This window comes from Arabidopsis thaliana, chromosome 2, assembly GCF_000001735.4.
Source record: "Arabidopsis thaliana chromosome 2, partial sequence".
NCBI classification, from domain to species: domain Eukaryota; kingdom Viridiplantae; phylum Streptophyta; class Magnoliopsida; order Brassicales; family Brassicaceae; genus Arabidopsis; species Arabidopsis thaliana.
This window is the reverse complement of record NC_003071.7, coordinates 4,643,594-4,668,465: the sequence shown is the minus strand read 5'-3', so window position 1 is coordinate 4,668,465 and position 24,872 is coordinate 4,643,594. Positions and strand designations below refer to the sequence as shown.

The 24,872-nt window shown below is 33.7% G+C and overlaps 3 protein-coding genes and 3 pseudogenes across 7 annotated transcripts; 2 read left to right on the top strand and 4 right to left on the bottom strand.

Moving 5' to 3' along the window:
- Positions 1–1,513: 1,513 nt before the first annotated feature.
- AT2G11630 lies at positions 1,514–3,138 on the bottom strand (annotated as a pseudogene). The gene has a single exon.
- Positions 3,139–6,014: 2,876 nt separating this feature from the next.
- On the bottom strand, positions 6,015–7,008 carry AT2G11626 (uncharacterized protein; the record flags this gene model as incomplete). Its single annotated transcript, NM_147295.1, has 4 exons — positions 6,015–6,169; positions 6,259–6,321; positions 6,412–6,805; positions 6,892–7,008. The coding sequence occupies 4 exons, from the start codon at positions 7,006–7,008 to the stop codon at positions 6,015–6,017; spliced, it is 729 nt and encodes a 242-aa protein (NP_671832.1).
- Positions 7,009–7,050: 42 nt separating this feature from the next.
- On the top strand, positions 7,051–7,596 carry AT2G11623 (Plant protein 1589 of unknown function; the record flags this gene model as incomplete). 2 transcript variants are annotated; one of them, NM_147294.1, is made up of 3 exons in its annotated part: positions 7,051–7,185; positions 7,323–7,428; positions 7,505–7,596. In NM_147294.1, 3 exons carry the CDS (start codon positions 7,051–7,053, stop codon positions 7,594–7,596), a joined length of 333 nt encoding a protein of 110 aa, NP_671831.1. The 2 variants fall into 2 exon arrangements, with proteins under 2 accessions (NP_671831.1, NP_001189523.1); NM_001202594.1 differs by having other exon boundaries at positions 7,051–7,214.
- Positions 7,597–7,688: 92 nt separating this feature from the next.
- Positions 7,689–10,021, bottom strand: AT2G11620 (uncharacterized protein; the record flags this gene model as incomplete). The annotated part of the gene is made up of 6 exons (NM_126861.1): positions 7,689–8,734; positions 8,817–8,888; positions 8,984–9,115; positions 9,448–9,528; positions 9,626–9,694; positions 9,946–10,021. The coding sequence occupies 6 exons, from the start codon at positions 10,019–10,021 to the stop codon at positions 7,689–7,691; spliced, it is 1,476 nt and encodes a 491-aa protein (NP_178902.1).
- A 688-nt stretch (positions 10,022–10,709) lies between these two features.
- AT2G11610 lies at positions 10,710–11,872 on the bottom strand (annotated as a pseudogene; the record flags this gene model as incomplete). Its single annotated transcript has 1 exon — positions 10,710–11,872.
- A 10,955-nt stretch (positions 11,873–22,827) lies between these two features.
- On the top strand, positions 22,828–24,627 carry AT2G11600 (annotated as a pseudogene; the record flags this gene model as incomplete). Its single annotated transcript has 1 exon — positions 22,828–24,627.
- Positions 24,628–24,872: the final 245 nt, after the last annotated feature.

Genomic DNA, 24,872 nt, shown 5'->3' with positions numbered 1-24,872 from the left:
CGATTTCAATGGCCGATTCATCTCTTTTCTTTCGGTTCTATTGATTGTCAACTGATCTCGAGCTTGAAGAACTTTTATCACCGATCGATTCATCAATTTCGATTTGGTTTCATCTATTTCACTATTGATTCAGATTTCTTATCGAGCATGATCTCCTCGAAGCGAGCTCCATTTTCTTTGAATCAAGCTTTAATCCCTTTATTTGTTAGCTTGGTTTCTTAGATTTGAGTTCTTATTCGTTTGTTTGAAGCGTATCATCATCTCGGATCGTCTTCTATCTTTTGAATTTGCTTCTGGTTATTCCGCCAGATTTATGCTCCATTTTGTCTGTTTTTATTCTTTTATGGATCTAGTACTACGTCGATTTTGTTGAATTTATATGGTTGTTTCACAGTTGTTGACGCTCTAGATCATGTTTGTTCCGCTGCAAGAAGCTTGTTGATATGATTTTAATTGATCCACATGTTTCATTGGTTTATCACTGTGTATTGATGTCGTTTGCACTTGTTTTATGATTACTATTGTGATGGAACCATTTCTTAGTTTTGTTGAGTCTATGGCTCCACCAGGAGAGATTTTTGTCGATGGCAATTTATGTGGACTATATCCATGGTTGAAATTTGTTGATTGAGCCAATGTTTTCGTTCTGATTTCTGCTGCGACCACCAGATTTGCAATTTAATGTGGTTAGTCCATGTTTTCTGACTTTGCTTTTTGAGATATTTGATATGTAGATATGTTCATCGATAGGAGAGCTAAAGTTAGAAAAATTTAAGAGATTTTTTCATATGGAATCGATAAAAGCTGATTTGACTTCTTTGAAGCTAATTGTCATGGATATATGCATTCAGTCTCCCTTCGTTTGTGAGACAAAGTTTATGAGGTTGATGAACTTTGAAATTTTGTGAGTGATACCTGCTCATGTAGCTGCTCATATTGAAGGCTCTCATGTTACTACAAGGGCTACTATGTTTTGTCAATTAAGCCTCTATGTCTAGACAATTATGATTCAGTTTCTTTGGTTTTGTATGATCTCTATTGATATGCAACTCACCATTGCCACAATTGATTTTGGCTGTTTTATGGCAAGGTAATTGTTGGTTTCAAGGTTTCAGAGAATGAGCTAAAAAGATATGCTTCATCAACATTTGTTTCAAGACAGTGGGAGTTAATAGTGATGTTTTTGAACTGGTTATGCTGCACCGAGACGGGTACGGGGACGGGGACGAAAAACGGCATATTTAAAATTTGTGGATACGCGGACGGCATCGGGACGACAATAACAATAGTATTAAAAATATCGATAGATCCATAGTATAAAGAAAGTAACTCATAAATCCTAACATAAAAGAAATTTGAGTATAAAATATTAAAGAATAATAAAAATAAGCTACTCATTGATCAATTCATTTTCAAATTAAGGCTCATCTAATGAAAGAGCCGCAAACTCCAAGAAGCCGAGATCCTCCCTAGTATCATATGTATCTCCACCAACATCCCACATCTTGATTTTTTCTTCTTCATATTGACCACAATTTCTTGATAAAAGACGTAGATTGTTGTGGATGTACACCAAATCTTCAGCTCGGCTTGGATTTAACTTATTTCTTCTAAGTGAATGAATGAAGTTGTAAGTACTCCAATTGTGCTCAGCACAAGAAGATGAACTAGGTTGACAAAGTATCTTCAAAGCCAAAGTCTGGAGATATGGAGTTTCAGCACCAAAGTTAGCCTACCAAATCTTAGGTTCCATAGTACTCATCGCTACAATGCATGATAAATCTGCAAAAACACCACTCCTCATCGAGAATAATGCATACTTATCCAGAACTCTTCTATGCTCATCAGCATTAGGAAACATCTTCGAAAACACTTAATTCTTGCATGAGAGATTTCAGTATCTCTATGAGGAGCTTTTCTCTTAAGATCCTCACTTAGCCATGCATCACTATAAAATCTGCAACTATACAATATATTATATGTTTGCAAGGAAATTAAAATAAAAAATAAAATATATAGTTTTAGTTTTACCTACGATTTAAAGGGTGAGGTAGACAATGTAAAGGAGTATTATTCTTCGTCCACCGAGCCACTAAGATCTCATAAACAACATCATAGAAGTCACTATGTACAGTCATTGGACGTTTTTATTTCTTGAAGATCTCAAACTTCACCTTCTCAATCATGGAATCCAACATCTCATATACCAAGTGAAGACATTCCTTGTCAGTGTCACAGAATCTAAACATGTCATATATGGGTCTTGTGAAATCAATTATATAAAACACTTTTTCCCACCATTCATCATTCACAATCTTCTCTTTAACCAACATTGCTTTCCCCCAACTATCCTCTTTATAAGTAGACCACTCCTCACTTATGATCATAGCTTGAAGGCCTCTTTTGATAAGCTTTAATCTCTTAAGCATCACAATAATGGAAGCAAAACGAGTATCGAGGACCGAAAGCAACTTGAGAGGAGAGAACTTACTGAAAATTGACAGTCTCATGTTTTGGTTCATGATGAAATGTTTTATTGCGAGCGCATCTTCATGAACTTCTGTTATCCAATTGCATCCCCTTCCACATTCTTTGCTGCACAAATATTCTTTAAAACAAGATTATGGGTATGCACAACACATGGAGTCCAATAGATATGAGGATACGTGCACTCAATAATCTCTCCGGCCGCCTTACAATTTGTTGCATTAACAGTGATGATTTGCGCAACGTTTTGATGACCCACTTCATTCAAAACATCTTTCATCAAATCAGAAATGAAGAATTTATCTTTCACTTCACCAAAACAATTCACGGCCTTGAGAAACAAAGGACCATTTTCAGAAGTAGCAAAGAAATTGATCAAAGGTTTTCTCGTAGGATCACTCCAACCATCTGACACAATACTCACCCCTTTTTCTTTCCATGATAACTTAACTGGTTCTAGTAACTGCTCAACATGATCTCTCTCTTTGTGTAACAAAGTTGTTCGCAGCTTATTATAACCAGGAAGCACATAATCATCAATTTTGTTGTCAGTAGCAAACTGAAAGGACCTTTGATAATGCGGATTTCCTGCAAGATTAAATGGTAGTCCTCCTGTGTAAAACATTCTTGCAATTTCCTGATCCAACTGATCTCTGACCTCAATACCAAATGCTCTTTCAAGAGGGGAGATGCTAGACTTTCTCTTCTTAAAGGCAGAAGAAGCTACAGAACTTGTTTCCCAAGGCAAAGGAACCGCTCTAGCTCCAGACTCGCTTTTCTTCTTCTCAAACTCGTCTTCTAACCTTTGCATATTGAGCCTTTCACACCTAGTTACTTTCTTACAAGGAGCAATACCCGCATTTTTTATTCCAAGCAAATTTGCTCTCACTCTCGAATAAGAGCCGCTCTTGGTTTCACCACATATGTTACACTTAAAAGACCAAGATCTTCCTTTTGCTCCTTGTTTTGTTTTCTTGGTCATGTAAGTCCATAATGGAGCTTCACCACTTTCATTAGACCCACCACCAATATCATCATCATTATTTTCAGAAGCCATGATATCGGCTGCAAGCAATATGAAAAGCAAATTATTAAGACGATTCCATAATCTGTATTCGACCGATATGAAACAGTCCAACCAAAGCTATTTGTCAAACAAAGATTAAACAAATTTCTTAATCTCTTAAGCATCACGTCGCTATTTGTTAGTCAACCAACCGTACTCGACTAATAACTTGTATTAAAAAGAGATTTTAATCATATTAAAAACTTAGAGATGAGTCATGATATACCTTTTATAGAAATCTACTTTCCAGAGGGTGTGAAAGGAGAGAAGTCGAGAAGATTTAGTTTAGATGAAAAAAAAAACAACGGGCTCTTGTATATTAAGGGAGATTAAACGTTTCTTAAACCCTAATTACACAAAGTTTAAGAATATATTTTCCTTTTCTTTTATAATTTATAGAAGAAAAAAAAGTTATATTTTCTTTTTTGGGGTAGAAACATTTCTGAAACGTCCCTCAAACGGTTCGGCGCCGTCCCCAAAAGCTGCTATCGTCCCCAAGTTTGAGAAACGTCCCCGATCTAAAACGTTTCCGATACGGGATACGTCACCTTTTAGCCGTCCCCGTGCTTCTTAGATTCACATATATACCTCATTATGTTGACTATTTCATGCACAAGTGTATGAAGATGTCCATTTGTTATACAATGAAGAAGCCAAATCTGTTGAAGTTATTCTTTATTGGAATCAAAAGTTGTAGATTATTTTTGTTGCTACATGGTGATGGTAGTCTTGTTAGTCTTAAGGCAAAAGCATGTAGATGATTCTGGTCATTGAAGCACATTTGTCTTTAGATCACTAACAAGACCGCCAGAGGACATTGTGATTTCAGTTGATTTTATGGTTTAAACCTTTCCCAATTTTCATGGAGTTTTCAAATCCAAGATAAAAGGATCTTGAGGGGGAGTATTAGAGTGTATATAATTGGTTTCCCTTGGTAAAATCACTTAAATAGTTCAGTTAGCATAGTGGTTTAGGTTCACTTGTATTTGAGGAGATATGTGTAGATGATATTGAAAAGTACATTCCCAATTTTGTTTATGTTTCTTCTTCAAGAGTAAATAAAACAATCTAGTGAGTTATCTTATGATTTGTTTAAGTTATTGATTTTGTGTCTATGAGATAATGGCTTGAGAGTAGTACCGTCAACAAACATAGTGATCTAGATAAAACCGGATAGAAAACGACAGATAACCATCCAAAACATGTGAATTGAGTGACCCAAACGGACCGGTTTATCCCGGTTCAATAAAGACATTAGGGCTTATACAGTAGAAACACTATAAATTAATACTCGATCAATTAATAAACACGATAAATTAATAAATTATGCCGGTCCCAAGTCGGGTCAATGTAAAAATTAACCAAAAATATCGATAAGATAATAAGATAATATTTTTTTTTGAAATCTCTATGTAACAATATGGTCCCAATAATATCATAAATTAATAACCACAAATTTTAAGCATACTTTAAGATAATTTAATATAATATGAATCTAGCGTTGTTTGTCTTTTCTTAAAATTTGAATCTTGTTAAAGTCCATCTCTAATTTTCTTTGTTGCATCAAAAACTTCTGGTGTTGTCTTCTCGATATGTATCAAAAAGTTGTGAAGAGTTCTAGGCGCGATAATTGCTTCCTTACGTGTCACTATTTCCAAAAGTTTCACATTATCGTCTTCAATTTATTCACCAACATTATAGACAGAAATCACAATTTCTTCTCAAAACTCTTTGAGTATGCTTCATTTTCACCCGGATAATCGAGTATGCTATTGACTTTTATTATATTCTGAAAGAATATAGTGTTGTATTTTGATTAAATATTTCTATAAATTAATATCTATAAATTAATAAAATCTCATGGTCCCAACATTATTAATTTATAGAGAGATTTTACAAATACAGTAAAACCTCTATAAATTAATAATGTCGGGACCAAGAAAATTTATTAATTTAGAGAGGTATTAATTTATCGATAAATTATTAATTATTAATTTATGGAGAGATTTTACAAAGTTTGTAATTGTTTACAAAAATTTGATCTAAAAGGTAGTTTCTCTATACAATCAATAATTTTTCTAAAAATCTATTACAAGTAGATAACCATTATTAGGTTTAGAAAAAAAAAAAAAAAAACATTTATACGTAGTAAAAGTATTAGAATTGAATTTTACAAAAAATTAATATAAATTGAAGAAAAACAATACTAAAATCATATTTTACTAAGTTTTACATAATATATATTCATAAATTTATAGATTTTTTTTTTTTTTTTTTGTCAAACAAGACATGTATTCATTCAATCATATTCCAAAAGGGCAAGTTTACAAAGTCTGCAAGGATGAAAAGGGTTACAAAGATCTTAGAAAAACATAATCTAGCTACATAGGTCGATAAGTAGATTGGATAGGCCGATGAGAGTCGGAGACAGAGGCAAACAAGCCACATACCACAAACGACTTCAAAGTGTGTCAAAGACACGTCCACGAACAAGTCGGAGAATTATGAGATAGTCACTATCAAACAATGATAAAATGACGTTGAGAAAGAGTCCTGTACCTCTGTGTTCGTCGACGCAAAACGCAGCGAGGACATTGGGACAAAGGGTTGAATATCCTGATAGATATAGATAAATTCGGGTATGCTCTTGAGTTCAAAAACCATTAGGATCGAAGAACAGAGTTTGGAGAAGGTTGGGTAATCACCGCTCGTTTGATGCGGGATCATAATGCCCTTCTTCTGCAATCTTGTAAATTCAATAGGGAGATCTCTGAAGATGCTAAAAAACAATAGCAAAAGGAAGGGTTCGATAAATAGGCGCAGCAGAGATGACGATTTGAAGAAGTGTCGGGAATCACCGCTCCTTGGAGGCGGGATCATAATGCCGCTCTTCTTCCATCGTCGATTTTCATGAAGAGGATCCTTAAAGTCGTTGGTTAGCACTTGATGAAACTTCAGATTGAGAGGGAATGGAGATGAAGGATTGAACAAACTCCAGTGAAAGTCGGTCTTCTTCAATCCGAGGCTTTTGGAGTGGTGGTTAAACCCAATATTTCCAATTCTGAACAGAGGCTGTGAATACAATTCGGGATCGCAAAGGAAAGTTCGAGTAGCTCTATATGAGAGCATGATCCGACACGATGAGGTAACGGAGGTTGTAATGGGCTTAAGGTCGGTTGACGGCTTAAGGTAAGAAACCCGAGAATATCCAGGACAAAAGTTACCTTGCCAAAAGGAGATCAACAAGTAAATCTTTTCAAAGAACAAGGCCAAAAGTGAGATTGACGCGAAGGTTTTAACACGACATACACAAAACCAAAACATCGAAAATGCTACACCTCTCTGGTGGACGCCTTGGCCACACAGAACAGAGAAACAGAGCAACAATCAGACTGAAATTGGTAAAGGGGAATAAAGAACAGACCTGGGCCAATCAAAAGAGAAAGTTGGGCCATTGCAATTGGGAGTGGGCCGGTAGAAAGGTAATGGGCTCAAGGATGGGAAAAGGCTCAATAACTGAAACCCTAGTTGAGGCTCGTTTGGGTAGAGGATGGAGAAGGTACGGTTGGTCTGAGGCGGCGAATAGAGGATCTGAATTGCGCTGGTCGCTGCCGGTGGGAGCGAGATCGCCGGTAGTAATGTTTCTGAGACCATAGACAACGTATTGATACTTTCTACACCAAATCTCTAAAACGTTCATGAATCTGTGAAGTTTTTTGTGTTACCTACTCTGTCTTATATCATGCGATTGTTGTTTGTTCTGTTTCAGGTTAAGAACTTAATTGAGACATGCATTTACAAGTACATGAGTTTGGAAGAAACGGAGACATATGTGGAGGACAATCACAAGATTAGTCACCATCTCACCAAACCAAGTTTGTATTTTATAATCTCTGCTTTGATGTGATTCTGTGCTTGTTTATAAGGAATTTGATTTTGTTTCTTTATTAGTATGGGAGCAGCTTCAGAAAGAGAGTCCAGAGTTTTTCAAGAAGTACTACTTCCTCTGTGAATTAGCGCGTCAGATCGTCTCTTTTTCCTGATGATAACGATGTTGTTGCGGTATTACTCCTAGCAGGCCGTTATTGTTTGCTTCATATTCAAGAGTTAGCAGATCTTCTACTGAGAAATTCTGTTAGCATTCTCCATATAGGTCTTGTAGTGGCTTCTCGGGTTGTGTTAGTCCTCCTTGCAGTCCGTTGTTGTTTGCTTCATATTCAAGAGGTAGCAGATCTTCTATTGAGAGATTATGTTGGCATTCTCCATATAGGTCTTGTAGTGGCTTCTCGGGTTGCGTTAGTCCTCCTTGTAGTCCGTTGTTGTTTGCTTCATATTCAAGAGGTAGCAGATCTTCTACTGAGAGATTCTGTTGGCATTCTCCATATAGGTCTTGTAGTGGCTTCTCGGGTTGCGTTGGTACTCCTAGCAGTTTGTTGTTGTTTGCTTCATATTCAAGAGTTAGCAGATCTTCTACTGAGAGATTTTGTTGGCATTCTCCATATAGGTCTTGTAATGGCTTCTCGGGTTGTGTTAGTCCTCCTTGCAGTCCGTTGTTGTTTGCTTCATATTCAAGAGGTAGCAGATCTTCTACTGAGAGATTCTGTTGGCATTTTCCATATAGGTCTTGTAGTGGCTTCTCGGGTTGCGTTAGTCCTCCTTGCAGCCCGTTGTTGTGTGCATCATATTGCAACCCGTTGTTGTTTGCTTCATATTGAAGTTTTTGCAGCTCTTGTACTGAAAAGTTTCGTTGGATCTGTGGTTGCGGTTGGCATTGTCCATATAGGTCTTGTGGCGGCTTTTCGGGTTTCATTAGTACTCCTTGCATCCCGTTGTTGTTTCCATCATATCGCAGCACGTTGTTTACTTCATATGGAAGTTTTCGCAGCTCTTCTAGTGAGGGTTTTTTTAGAACCTGCAGTGGCAGTTGGTATTGTCCATATGGGTCTTGTTGCAGGTGGTCGAGTTGTGTTAGTAGTTTTGCTGTTGAAGGATCCATCGGCTGGAAATTTGGGCTGCTATTATTAATATCTTCTCCAAAACCATTTGCAAAATGGTCAAATGCCGCAGTAGGTGCTTTTGCAAAAGTTGGAGCTCGAGTATCTATGGGAAGGAAATCATTAGATGTTGGCCATTGAGCAGTGGCTGCTGGTGCACCGGTTGAATATACAACAGTATAGTTATCTATGGAGAAAAAAGAAAGAAAGAGTAATTCAATGTAAAAGGGTTTAAACTATGAGGGATAAAGGTTGAGTGTTTTCTTTACACGTAGGATCTGTATATGGCAACCATTGACCATTATCTGCTGGTGGAACGGCAGAAGCTCCAGAATTGGTACCTATGGAGAAAGAAAGTAGTGTAATTCATTAAAATGCTCAAGTAGAAGTGTTAAACAAATGATAGATTAAGAGAGAAAGACTAAGTCTTTTTTACACGCAGGATCACTATAAGGAAACCAGTGATCATTAGCTCCTGGTGGAACGGTAGGAGCTCCTAGATGGGTACCTATGGAGAAAAAGGTTTGATCATTAGCTGCTGGTTGAACGGTAGGAGCTCCACGAGTACCTATGGAGAATGAAAGTTGAGCCATTCATAAAAAATGCTCAAGTAAAAGTGATAAACAAATGATAGATTAAGAGAGAAAGATTGAATCTCTTCTTTAGAAGCTTGATGATTTGGTGTAGACCATTGGTTTTGAGGAAGATGATTTTGCTGACCAATTGGAATCGGCAACTGGTTTACTACAAGACAGAGAAACCAAAGGAAGCTTTAGAAGTCAAAAGTGAAAGAAACCAAGTTTTGCCAGCTGCAATCATGACCTGCTGTACAATGCAATAGATATCAAACAAAACAAACTCAATATTCAGAAGAGAGAATGGTTTGAGTCTGTTCTTTACAAGGTATATGATTAGTTGTAGTAGACCATTGATAAGAATGAAATTGATTTTGCTGATCATTAGGAATCTGCAACTTGTTTACTACGAAGGAGAAAAACACAAGGAAATTCTTAGATGTCAAAAGTGCAAGAAATCGAGTTTTCGAGCATGAATCTAGTACCATATGTGTTTTTATGACTTGTTAGACCATGTGTATCATCCAATGCCAACGTTGCCAAGCTTGAAGGACTCATCTCTGACCTATCAGCTACATAATGCAAAGAGTTATCAAACAAAATAAACCCAATTTTCAAAAACATTATTGAACTTTAGATATATCTGTAGAGAGATTTACAAGGTGTACTCGCTAGTTTCACCATGAGATGAGCTCCTTCAGGATCTTGACCGAGAAAATTCTTGACTGCATCTACACAAAGACACAAAAAATAACTGAAGCGGTTCATAAAATCAGTCAGTAAATAATCCATAAGAAGATTTTAGTCCTTGTGTTATACGTACATGGTGCAGTACCAATATCAAGATCTCGATTCTCGACCATCAGACTAACTTGCTTTCCAAGAAAATTGTTACACATTTTTATCAAAAAAACTTAACCAAAAATACTGTGATTGTTGATGGTTGGACAAAGCTTATCATTCATGAAAACAAGTAAATATTTTTTGAAAAGCTTTATAATGCAATGTTAGTTATAGTGTGGTCGAGGCAGTTTCAGAGAATAGTGAAGATATTAAAATAATGTATAAGTAAAGAAGGTGAGAACAAACATAGAGAGAAAGAGAAAGATAATGAGTTGGAAGAGAATGAATTGGAGAGGGAGATGAAGAGGAAGGAGATGAGACTGAGTTGGAAGAGAATGAGTTCGAAGAAGATGCAGGTGAAACAAAGAAAATGAGCCTAAATTAGAGGAGGATGTGATCGAAGAAGATGGAGAGGCAGAGAAAGAGAATGAGTCTGATATCGATGAAGATGGAAAGGCAGAGAGAGAAAATGAGTCTGATACTAAAGAAGATGGAGAGAAAAAAATAGAATGAGAAAGAAAAAGAGTTGGAAGAGTATGAGATTGAAGAAGATGTATAGAAAGGAAAAGAAAAAGAGTTGGAAGAGAATGAGATTGGAGAAGATGTAGAGAAAGGAAAGAATCAAGTGGTTTGGCTAAAGATAAAGAGAGTTGGCTGAAGATAAAGAGAAAGAGTCAATTGAGAAGAGGGAAAAGGTGGAGAATAGGTACAAATAGGTAACCTTTTTTCTTCATCAAATACCACACTAGTTTTTGTGCCATGATCCACCTTCTCAAACATATGCAAATATTGATAAACCATCTTGAAACTCTCATCTGGACTGGCACGAATATCACTAAGATGTAGTTTTTTTTCCCTATTAGCAATCGAGTATGACACTTTTGTACCATATTTTTCCTGAACAAGACTAATGAGACTTTCAGGACTTGGGGTCTTTTATTGACATGGATAATCTTCATGCAATACGGATGCAACTAAACATGTAGTACCTCTTCTTTTGATGCATGTAGCAGTACTCGACTATACACATGTAAGCAACTTCTTATATGTTCGAATAGAGAAGCAAGTTGAATGCTTAGCCTTCAAATATCGTACATACCATTCTTCAACACATGTTGCCACATACCGCTTCGTATCTGAGTTTTGTAAAGGCAGACCAAAACAATTCTTATTTGCTCTTGTCTCAACTAAATATTTCACATCATGCATGTTTTTAAATTCTTGACCTATAACGAGATCAAGATCATCTTCCCATGGAGGTTTAAACTTAGCATTTTGGCTAACACGTGGTTTCTAAACATATTTACGAATACCATCATTTTCCTTACTCATATCCACATTACTATCAATACCATTATCTACATCTCTAATAGCAACAATTTCTAGTGGCTCCAAAGTCTCATGAAGTTGTTCTCTTAGTGGCTCATTTGCGTAAAGAGTTATAGCACCAACATTAGCTCTATCATCATTATCTGTACTACTAAAATTCTCTTCAAAATAATTCACACCAACTGAACATTTTTCTTGTACTCTCGATTTTTGCTCGTTTAATTGAACCATTTCCAAGTCATTACCGACTTCTACATGCAAGACACTTCTAGTTTTCTCTTCATCCAACATGGTTAGATAAACATATACATCATCATCATCCCTAATATATAAATATGTAAGAATTTTAACTTCTGATGGAATGTAACTCAAGAACAGCTTTATCGTAGATTCATCTATCTTAATCTTCATGCATATCTTATCCACTAACTATGAATAAGTTATCTCCTCCATTGATGATGTCCTAAACGATATACCATACAAACCAACTACTTTTGGATTTCATTAATATATGGTTCTCCAGTTTTTGAATAATATCCATCATAATCAAAATATATGTTTATTGGAAGGTTGCTCATTCTCTTGAAAAAAAAATCATTAGCTGTTATCTCATAAATACCATTTGTATCAGATATACTACTTCGAACAATTATACCACGTTTCTCAGTGATACCTAGATTTTCCTATTCTAGCAAATTGATTCTCGGACCAAAAACACTAATCTACCTAAGATTAACTACAATCAACCATTACAATATATTCAAATGTCAGAATGGACCCGAAATACATAGTTACCAACATAATGTCCATTAACTAGGTTTGTACCCGCGCTACATCGCGGAGGAATGTCAAAATTTTCAGTATTATGTGATGGATAATTGTATGTGTGTATGTATTTTGATAACGAGACGTATTTTGAAAATACCGCAATGCAATATATATTGACATATTTTAAAAAAGAACAAAAACAGTTGTGATTACGAATTAGGAGGTGTATAGTTTCAAATCGTATGGACGGTAGCAAAATTACATACTGATATTATGTAATAATGTGTATTATATTTTTATATACTTATATTTAATCATAATATATATGTTTTAAAAATAAACGATTGCGTAAAAATTGTATTGGTAATGAATGTTGATATAGTTTAGTTAGTTAATGTATTTAAATTGTAGCTGTATATAATTGATTCTTACTTTTTAGGGTTTGACTTTTTCAAATATAAATTTTCAAAATAAGTGCCTTTGTAAGATCCTTAAGAAAGTCATTGGTATGGCTTCATCAATCATGACAACCATGTTCAGATCCGCTGTCTACCGTAAGGGAATGTTTTTATCCATATAGTGTTATAATGTGGATTTTAATATTTTTTAGAATTTTAGTAGAACGAATGATGTAGTGTACATATAAATATTCATGATAGGGAACAATAGAGAGAAATGACAAATGTTTACAACTAAAATCCATCGTAGTAATTATTATTTAGTAGCACAATAGTGTTTTCCTTTTTTGGAAGTGCATAACTATAAAATTAATAGGAATATTGTTTAGTAATATAACAACATAGAGTTTGATCATAGGAATATTTGCATTCCAATGAGTTACATGTTTATTTTAGAATAAGACAATTAGGTAATGAGTGAAATAAAGATTTGCATCGGCTTTTTTGTTTTTATGTTATTTAACACTAATCTATCTTAAATGATTCATGTAATTACGATTCTCTTGACTGGCAGTCGATACAAAGAGTGTAGTATGACTATGAGAAATAAAATAGTCGATACAAAGAGTGTAGTATGACTATGAGAAATAAAATGATACAAAGCTATCAAGGCCTAGGGTAGTTAATCTGCAACTAATAAAACAGCTCAATATGGGCTAATGGGGGAAACTAAAACTGAAGCCCAATTTGTGACATCTCTCTCGTTAACTGAGTTGTTGACAAGAAGAACAAACGTTAATTGAAACATCGAAAAAAACAGAGACATGCAATTAAGAGGAGAAAAATTGTTGAAGCATAACAGAGGCATGTGTTAGATTTCTTTCCTGAAGATTTGCAATACGATTTCGAATCAAGAGATCATCTTTTATAATAATTGTGTCCACCGATAAGGTTCTGTTTCAATGGAGGCGACGGTGATGGCGTTCAGTCCAGACCAAATAGATGGAGACTTCCAAGCAATAAGCAAACGGGATCTGTTTCTAGGAAGCATGTTTGAGCTTTGTAATTCCTTAATTGGCCAAAGAGAGATTCCCAATTTCTTAGAGAGTTGAAGTTGCTACGTTTTGATAAGATTTTCCAAATCGCCCATGAGAATCTGCATTAAAAAAGAAGGTGTGGTCTTGATTCTAGGAAGGAGTTATAAAAGAGGCAAGAGGGATCTGTTTGCAATCTGCATTACAAAAGACGATCTCTTACATGGCTTCGTTGAAGAACCATGTAACAGTTAGCTTGTGTTTTTTAGTTAGATTTTAGATTTCTCGATCAAAGTAAAATTTTGCAAGACTAAGTATTATAAATAAAATAAAATGGATCAAAGCAACAGAACACCAAATGAAAATTCCAAACCACGGTAGCAATCCACTCTCTTCTGCTTGAGTCATATTTTCCATTTTAATGTTCACATCTTCCTTCTTTTCATCATCGATGATATTTGAATTTTCAAATATAAGAGCAAAAGCCTTCTTATCATTTTCTTCATCAATTTTTTCCAAGTAACGTCTTGGTAGTGGATGACTGTTCTGTTCAAGAGATTCACCAATATTAGATGCATAGACACTGTTAGATGAAGGAGTAGTTAATCCGATAGTCTTTTGACTAGACAAAATAATAATAATTCGTTATTAGGTTATTGAATTAAGTACAATATAATAGTAAATATTCATTTTTGGTAGGGTTTTTGGCCAAAAATCCGTCACCTATTTACTTAGTCCTTACCAATTTAATCTCATACAAATAACTAGAATGTGACCGGTGGTACACCACGGGTTTAGTACTTTTTGTTTATTTTTTATTTTTATAAATGAAGAATTTATCATGTATAATGTGTATTGGTGTTTGTGTTAAGTAATAAAGTTTTCGATAAGATTATATATGGTTTTTATTAAGTCGTAAGTTTATGATATTAATAAGCTTAATATAATTTTATCTTCTAGGATTTGACCCGTGATACACTATAAGGTAATATAATATGTTTTATTCATAAATTTTTGTATTTAAATTACATAATTTAAATTTTTTGTGTTTTTAAATTTAGCCTGTAGAACACATGTAATTTAATAACTTTGTATTACAATTAGATATTTAGATGTGTTAAAGAATATGAACATTAGAGGCATCAAAAAACTTAACTCTTATTTTAATATTCAATAATGTTGATTTTTAATATACCAATAAAAAGAAATTTTTTCTAACTAAAATATTAAAATTAAAATTTTATTTGTTAAATGCTACTATTATTTGTTTTGTTTAGTGTTAAAGATTATATAGTTGTACTTTGATTGTTAAATCTAAGATTCTACCTTGGATATATGGGGGAATCCTAAGATAATTTGTAAAGTTTTATTAAAAATATTTGAGGTAATGATCTTTGATTAGTAAATATTGTGTTAAATTTAAGAATCTTTGATTATTGATTTTTTGTCCATATTTCACCAAACATTTTTATTTAAAACATATCATTCGAGTCGATTTAAAAGTTGGAGATTATTACCTCAAATATTTTTGTTACTTTTCTACTTTCAATATATATATACCAAACACCAATACACTATCTCAATTAAATCATTGTTGATCAAATTTATTGGCAAAATTATAGACACATCAAATAAAACAAAGAAAAACTCTTGAATTTTCGTTTGGAGCACAACAAATAAAACATTCGTACCTTGTGATCTTGTTCTTTTAGAGGAAGCAAACTATTGTGTCAAATTTGTTCCTAACATGAGTCAAACTTGTTCGGTCTTCAAAAAAATATACATTCTCATCATTCCCTGAAGCTATAATAAAGAAAAAGAGTCAATAAAACAGAATATAAAATCATATTTAGATAGTATTACTAATTATATTAGAAACCCAAGATCAATATTTTCTTTACATATCATACCTTAAGCTGTAACAAAATATATATATATATATATATATATATATAAGTGTCAATTTGATGATTAGAATCTCAAAAAAAAAACATGATTAGTTTTGTATTTGCAAGAAGTCTAAAAACATTTGAATTGTCTAACCCTAACTTTGGTATTAATACATATATATATATATAAAGCACTTGATGAAATTTGATAATCTTAACATTTTTTCTTTGTCACGTATGAGGGTAGCAGTGTCTTGCTTACATTGACAATCCCTCAAATAAGCAAATGACGCGGTCATTGGTGTTGGTAGGGTTTTGGAGCTTTTGCTATAGATCAAAATGGTATTGGTGTTTTGTGTTTAGGTGGTTGAGTATTTATAGTTTTTTGTTATATTAATAGGGTTTTGATTAGAAAATATAAAAAATATTAATGAGTAGGTATTTGATATCTTTGAAAATCTTTAAATTGTCACAAACTAAGAATATGCTACGTAGATGCTTAATCAAATATTGATAAAATCTTTGAGTTATGAGAAATTTCTTATTTGATTAGTTGGATTGAATATTTAATTAATATGGTTCAATTTTGTTAGGAAACAAATGCTAAATGTAATATAATCTCTAGCATTATAATAGGAAACAATTTGCTGTGGAAACATTTGTTTGTTATAAATTCAGTGATTAAATGTAGTTTAAATTTTATTTAGGAAAATCTCGAATTAGGTAGGAAAATCTATCTTAGGAAGATGCTTGAGTATGAATCAAGACTATTCTGAAAATGTATTTTGATTACCGGATTTATTGTTGAAAGTAATTAGAGAAAAATTGTAACAACCCGCCCCGTGGGACCCGCACACGTGGCCACTCTCTACCACGTGGCATCCTGCTGGCTCTGCAGCGCACCGACCCTAACCTCTGGTGGCCCAGGGCTTTGGTGGCCTAAGGAGAGAGGTTAGGGTCGATGCGCCGCAGAGCCAGCAGGATGCCACATGGCAGAGAGTGGCCACGTGTGCAGGTCCCACGGGGCGGGTTGCTACAAGAATAAATTTTGGTAAGATTTGATGACATTTAAAACTAAAATCGTTTTAAAATCAAATAATTTTAGGTATGGTTAGTTAGGATTGATTTCCGAATTTGGCTAATTAGGAAATAGTCATTCATTAATTCCGTAGAGTTTTAGGAATTGATTTGTGCAATTTATTAGGGTAGTAGTTAACAATATCTGAGTTTATGCAAGTAGTTAGTGCAATATCTTAATTGTTAATCAAAAATTTGGTCATTGTCCTAAAGAATATATCTTGTCTGATTGATTTTGTAGGGACTAAACATACAATGTCGAAATTGAAAAAGGATTTTTCGACACAAATTGTCCCCAAAAATGTATATGTAGATTTAGAACTAAAAACTTACAATTAGTTTAATTGCATTGATTACTTGAATTAACTCCAATAACACTTGAATCGCATAACTCCAACGACACAAAGTTTTTATAGACAGTTTCCATACTCAACGATCTGCATTCATGTCAATTAAAATTCTCAATTCAAATATATGATAAATATCAATCGGCATATACAACTTGTCCTATATAAACAAATTATCACCACACAATATCACATTCATAATAGTCAATATATTTAAGCAATAAAGTTTGCGTGATTAGCTCACGTACTAGACGTTTTAAACAATGAATCATCTTTCTATATAAACATTTTTTGGAAATACATATAGTCAAATTAAGATGCTACTTATATTTCTCCTTTTTTTAATTAAAATAAATATAACAAATTAAATGTACAATATTAATTAACAGTTTACACACAACACAAACCACAAAAGAAAAAGGCAAATCACAAAGCAAAAAAATACTGAATTTTAGCATAATAAACTAATATACAACAGATATAAAAAAAATAAACATGATATACTCAAACTTTACATCGATAAAAATTATAAAATTTTAAATATATTATTCATATACAAATAATAATTCTTATAAAATTATATATAATTTTTTAACAAATATATACACTGCGGTGTACCGCGGGTCAATATCTAGTTTGTATTGATTTTTGTAGTATGAAATGGTCACCAGAGACAATAGAAGCTGGAATAATCATATTTCCAGAATATTCATGAATTTCTTTTTCTAGAATTTCATCATTGGATGGTAATAAACTGTTAAGACAAAAAAAATCTCTCTTGAATCATTAATTATTTAGTGAAAGCTAAAAATCAGAACAATCATCATAAAAGTAAATTGATGCATACTTTCTCGTCTGCTTCAGTTAGGTAAATTAGAACTGGAAAGTATTATAATATGAGAACTTACAAATATATCTCCCAAAAGCTGGTGAAAGCAGTGGCAGTGTTATAGGCCATTTTGTTTGATGTAAGTTTGTATAGAAGCGATTTAGATAGAAATGGTTATGGAGCTATATGGTAGTGTTTATGGTCAGATAGAATAGTAAAGGATATATATATATATATAGTTTTTCTGGTTAGATCTTATTTTAGGGTTTATAAGAGAATATTACACTCTTAGACACTTTTTCCAAATTATTTCCGTGTTTAGGCACTTAAGGAGTAGACACTTTCTCAATGTTGTTTTTACTAAAATACCTCTTAACTAAAATACTCTCTTAACCCACGTTCTCTTCTCCTCTCTCTCTCTCTCTCTCTCTCTCTCTCTCTCTCTCTCTCTCTCTCTCTCTCTCTCTCTCTCTCTCTCTCTCTCTCTCTCTCTCTCTCTCTCTCTCTCTCTCTCTCTCCTTCTATAATTTGTAGTGTCTCTCTCTCCACGTCTCCATAACTTCTACGCTTGATTCCTCTTATCGATTTTGCAGAGAGAGAGAGAGAGAGAGAGAGAGATTTCCTTATTTGCATAAGGATCGTGGAAGAGAGAAAGTCTTTAACTTGTGTAAATTTCAAATAAAAGTGTTTGGTTAAATTAGGAGTAAAAATGTCTTAAAAGAAGTTAAATAATGGAAAAAGTGTTCTCTCCCTTATAAGTGCCTCAAAAGGAATAAGATTCTCTAAAAGTGCCTAAACGTGTCACATTCCCTTTATAATAAGCATATTCTGTAAGCATTTGTATGCGAATAAGGTTAGATAAGGTTAGTTTGTAGCGTATATTAGTTAATATTGTAATCATATCTTACCGAAATTGCATATGAAAAATATTAAGATTATCATGTTAGCATTATTTTCAAAATTTTAATATGAATTCATATGTTTAGTTGCCATATATTGTAGATTTCGTATATTAGGAATGGTATCTTGGAAGCATATTACTAAATAATGATTTTGAGAATATATTTAGTTAGTCAAGGATAATAGAATCTAAATTATTGGGTCAATAATGTGTACATCACCTTAGTAATGTAGGAAATATATAGTTAATCAATACGGAATATAATTGACTATTTTGTAGAACATGTAGTTTAGAGAATATTTAAGGTAGTAAGTTAGGATATGATTGGAGATTATGTAGATTTTAGTATCTTTAACCAAGTAAATTAGAGAATATTACCGGATCCCGCAAACAATATTCATGAAAAAATAAAGTTGTTAAAGGTAACTAAATAAAGTTAGTTACCATTTTAGTAGGGATTGTTATTAATTGATACCATAATCGTGTATTAGTTACGATTTGTTTGTTTTTGGGTTATTTAAAAATTCTTTTTAATTGAAAAGATGAGAAGGATTAATAGATTTGAAATCATATGACCCGATTTGTAAAATTACCCGTTAATTAACCCATTTTGACTTTAATTTCAGTTAAATTTTAATTTTAACCGACCCGTTTATCAAAAGTACTTCTCTTTTAGATTTCAACACCAATTTCAAACCTATCAAATCTAGCTGAAATCTCCAAAGTACAAACACAACAACACAAGAGTAGATGAATTAAGATGTGAAGAGTATAAGAAGAGAATGGTAAAGCTCACTTTGAATAATACACGAAGAACAAAGATGAGCTTGGTCGATTGGATTCGACGACGAAGGATTCGACGATGGCTGCAAAGGGGATCGATTTTGTCTCGATGAAGATAAAGAGAGGTATGTTTTAAATTGGTTGTTTTTGTTTTTAATTTTTGAATTAAATAAATGGGATTGCATCGATTAAGAGAGTAAACCGTGATCGGTTTGGTTTGTTGGGTAAGGGTAAACATGGATTTTAAAATTTCATTAAGTGTATGAGAGTAAGTCAGATTTTAGGAGAGTATTTAGATTCATATTTCGAGAGTGAGGAGCTCCTCATATTAATGTCCGTCACAGTCTTGTTTGGAGAGTGAACAACATACAGAATTAACCAGTGAAAGAGATGACTACAAAATTGATTATAAAGATGAAGAACAAAATGGATTTTATACTCACAGTTTTCATAGAGAATAGCGATGTGGATGATATGGGAATCTAATAACAAGCTTGAAGGGTGACTTTGCAAATCAGAAAATTTGAAAATCAAATAGAATTGAGAGAGAGAAAGAGAGAGAGAGAGAGAGAGAGAGAGAGAGAGAGAGAGAGAGAGAGAGAGAGAGAGAGAGAGAGAGAGAGAGAGAGAGAGAGAGAGAGAGGAGAAGATGAAGTGTTGAAAATTTTGTCGACATTCGAGTTTCCAATATTGGAGATAAGGAATACGGACAGAAACAGAACTTGCCGACGATGGGATTGGAGCGAAGGAGAGGGGAAGAACGAGATGGCAAGACAGGATGATTGTATTACTTGGATCTTAATGAAACTGATCGTTGAGTTTAACCTTTTTTGCGCTAATCTCCAAATTATTCATTGTTCACTTTTATTTTTGCTTTATCATCTTCTTCTTTGTCCCTATTTAAGGAATTCAAATTCACTTCTACTGAAGTATTTCTTGTATCTTCTGTGTTGGTCGATTTGGGTTTAAAAGGATTAATCTTTTAACTTTAAACTTTATCCTTCCATCGATTTCATTATTTGTTTCTGATAAAGGCTTTTGCTTTATGGAAGTGATAAGATAGTTTGATGATGAAAAAACCTAATTTCCAAAAGTTCCCCACGCCTTCGTCTTACTCTTTTTATCTCTTTCGGCAATTGGAGAATATGACTTGAAAAATCTCAATTTTGTTTCATTTTTTCTTCTGGATCCTCTTCTTCTTCTCTATCTCGTTTCAGTCGATACCCTTTCATCTTCTTCTTCTTCCCTTTTCACTTGTTTCTCTAGATACTCTGTGAATCTGAGATATCTACCGTGAATATGAGAAATCCACTTTGAAACCGAGAAACCGCCGGTAAGAAATCTTTTGTGTCATATCTATGTAAGATTTTATCTGTTTGATCCATAGTTTTTGATTGATTGTGTTGGGATTTAGGGTGTCATGGGTTAGATTACGTTTTGTTTTAGAGTTTGGTCTCTTCTTCTCTTTGATTTAGAGATGGATTTTGGATAAGTTATCGATTGAATTATGATGTTTAATGATTATAATTTGGATTTTATCATTACAATTTGGATTTGAATTACAATTCGGATTTGAAATTGGGATTCTTTTAAATTGTCCCTTAGTAGCCTTTGTTAAGGATAGCCATTGAAACAAGTTTTTATGATTTAAATTCGGATATGAATTTGTTCCTTATAGATGGTTTGTGAATATCACTACAAGAAATATTGACATTGTTAGCGCGAAATATTTGCTATCATACATATAATATAGCGAATTCACAAATGTTATAACATCGGCATGCATCGTAAGTATGACCCATACATTAGCATTTTTTTAAATGCTACGATAGATTCACATACAATAGCACTTTCTTGAACGCTTTTATTTATTTTTATATGACGATACATCCATGCTATGATCTATCATTTTTTCAGTGCTATAATATTCAGTTTTATGACTCTTATTTTATGCAGTTGTATTACTCTACAAACATTTGGTGGAATCTGTTTAATTTGGAAAATATTCAATATATATATTAAATTTCCAAAAGATCAAACATTAATTTATACATAACACGAGTCTCAAACATGTACAACTAATATCTTTAATTCTATATACTACTTTTGCAATTGGAGAACTTGAAAACGATTGATGAGATCATGCAAAATCCTTATTTCGTTTTCTAGATATTGGACTCGGTTCCTCAAGGAAGTTAGCTCAGCTTCATACGTTGTTGTTGTACTCTCTTTCTTTCTCATAGGTTTTCGAAAAAGACTACTAAACTCTTCCGTATATTTTCTCCAAATGTTGCAGTCTTCATCTTTGTCACTGTCCTCAACGACATCTGTAATTTCTGGTACATGAAAGAAAACAAGGAAGATTCATGCTTCCTACTACAAAACTTATCGAATCACTTTATTAGCAAACAAACATCTTTACTCACATGCAAACGTAACATGTGACTGAGACATATCTTTACCCTCAGAAGAGACTAATTCCATATTATTTATACCTTTACTTTCTCCAAAAAAAGAAAAGTTAAGACCATCACTTGTATCCAGCATTGGTGATTCATAGACATAACTCGAAAACCATTTACTTAGATCAGGAACTTCTGATAATTGTGAAAATAAAAGTGAAGAACCACATAAGTGAAATCAATGCAGCTAAAACAATAAGATATACATATCTTCCCAACCAGCCAAGCAAATTCGGGAAACAGTTTCCAAGAAAATGACTTACCTTCACTATCATTCATCTTTTAATTATCTATGTTCGCTCCTCTTTGACCTAAGAATCTTTTGTATAAGCCAACAAACAATAAAATCCAAAACCATGTAATGTATGTTAGTACTAATTAGTCTACAAGAAACAAAACCAAGACTAAATTTTTATAATGTAGGCAGAATATATTATTTTAGAATTTATTACACGAAAGACTAAATTTTGGCTAAATTTCTAGCGGAATAAGGTATTTTAGTTTCCCGTTTAATAAAATTATACATTAGCGTTAATAAAATGCTATATCAGCAAACTCTATCCTAGCGTATATAAAATGATATATATGAAAATAAAAATTACAATTAATCTTCAATAGCAGTTGAGTAATCTGTGCTATGTCGTTATGCTATCAATGTAGACTTTTTTTGTAGTGTATGTCTAAAACAAAAGATGACAAGTATTTTAAATGTTTGATATTGAATTTGTATTTTGGATTTGTTGTTGCAAGTACTAATTACTATAGTTGTTACTCGTAGAGGAGGAGAACCTACTTCTAGAAGTGAAGTATATGCCTATCTTAGAAGTGATAATAGACAAAAGCTATCTGATCCACTCCATTTAGAGATAGTAGTTGCAATGGACAATGACTTGGAAGATGAGGGGGACTAATGATGCCTCTGATCATGAGGTAAGTAATATTCATGTTTGATTTTTATAAGTACAATAGAGTATCAATATTTACAACTATGTTGTGGGACTAAATTTTTGTGTGTTAGTATTGCAGGAAATAGAAATAGATTTGGATGAGTTTATTCTTTACTCCTGACGGGTATGAAAAGATTCTGAAAATTTCTACAAGGTGTACCATTGGTAACACGTTTGCTATCATAGGAAGTATGCTCAAGGAGAATAAAAAGAAATGGTTTAGAACGAACAAGCAATTCAAGCATATATGGCACATGGATAGGCATAGTAAAAATAAGGTGCATGGTATGTTGATGCTCCTTATGCAGACTGCTTCGACACAGAAGAAGAGGGTTTGCTGGTTTGTGGTGAATGACGTTCCAATATGCTACTCGCTTAGAGAACATGCTCTAATTACTGGTTTAGATTTTCATCAATTTGAATTAGACTTTAAAACAAGGAATTTTGGTAGCTTTGACTTTGTGGAGAAGGTTTATGGAACACAAGTTGTAAATGTGAAGGATGTGGAAGATATGCTGAAGTCAATGGAAGATGAGTGTGATGGAGATCAGTTGCGGGTGGCTGTCTTACTCTTTTTATGCGCGATAGTAAGAGGGAGGAGAAGGTTTGGTAGCATACATTCATTTATTCTGAAGATAGTGAATGACTTGGAATAGGTAAAAAAGTTTCCTAGCGGGCAAAATACTTTTGAAGACACTATGGAAAAGATCGTTCACTTGATGAAGAAGCGATTAGATGGGAAAGTGGGAATTGACTATTTGTTTCCAGGGTTCATCATTCCTCTGAAGGTAAAATTTTGTTTTTCTTCTTCAATAATTAGTATATCTGTTTTGAATGATTTAAGATATATTACTGTGTAAAATGTGTATAGGTTTTGGCGTTTGAATGCATTCCTGAGATGTCTAAACAATTTCAAAAAAATGTAATAGGCGCAAAGGATGGATGTCCATTGATATGAAAAAGAAATTTGAAGATAATGGAATGACAGATTTTCAACTTCAAGAAGTAAACAAAGCGCTTGGAACAACATAGGTAAGAACTAGTTAGGTAATCAATAGTATTTTGGATTAGTAAAACATGTGGTAACCTCTGTTTTCTTGTTCTTTGTTGGACATCATTAGTAATCTACAACCATCAGCGGGTGAGGAAGCTCTTTTGCTTGACATTGTGGGGCCATTTGATGATGAAGCCACAATGGACCCTATTGCTGATGCATGGAATGAGCGTCTGGATGTAGAACATAAGAAAATTTGGTGGAAAGATATTTAAAAGTTGTATGTAGATTCTCGAGGATATGGAGATGTACAGGTCCCAGCTGCTGAACAAATGGAGGAGACGCAACAAAATGTTCCACCAATTGAAGAAATGAAAGAGGAGTCGGAGTTGTTGTTACCTTCTCTTCTAAAGAGAATAGTGAAAACAGAGGTAGCAGATGCGATGCAAGATGTCTATCTGAGATTGGATAAACTTGAAAGGGATGCAGAGACAAGCAAAACAAAAGAAAAAGATAGAGAAGAGGAAGCAACTGGTGAAAAGACAGATGGTAAGACTGGTTTTGGTGGAGGTGATTTTAGAGGTGATTGTGAGACCGGTTTTGATGGAGGTGATTATAGAGGTGATGCGGAGACCAGTTTTGATGGAGGTGGTGAAAAAGCAGTTGGTGAGAGTGGTCACGAGGCATTGAAAAAAGATGGTATGTTGAAGCTAGTAGAGGCTGTCTAGGAGATAAATGTTGGTGAGAAGGCTGTTGATGATGAAATGGTTGGAGATGATGTTGTTGAGACAAAGCCGGGTTTTGGGAACACTGTTAATGAGATTTTGAGGACAGATGATGTGTTAGGTGTTGTTGAGAAGAGTGTTGATGATGAGTTAAGGAGTGTGTTAAGAAAAGTGTTGATGGTGAGTTAAGGAGTGGTGATGAGTCATCATGTCTTGAGAAGAGTGTTATTAATAATGAGCCGACTAGTGAGAATAAGACAGGTGGAGAGAAACGTGTTCATTTTTTTTTGAGGGATCTGGCTTTGAGAAGAGTAGTGACGATAAATCTGATGAGATGGCTTGTGGTGATGAAGTTGTAGGAAGGAAAAGAAATATGAGGACGAAGAACTATAATAAGCTGTGTGTTGCCACCGAGAAGGTTAGT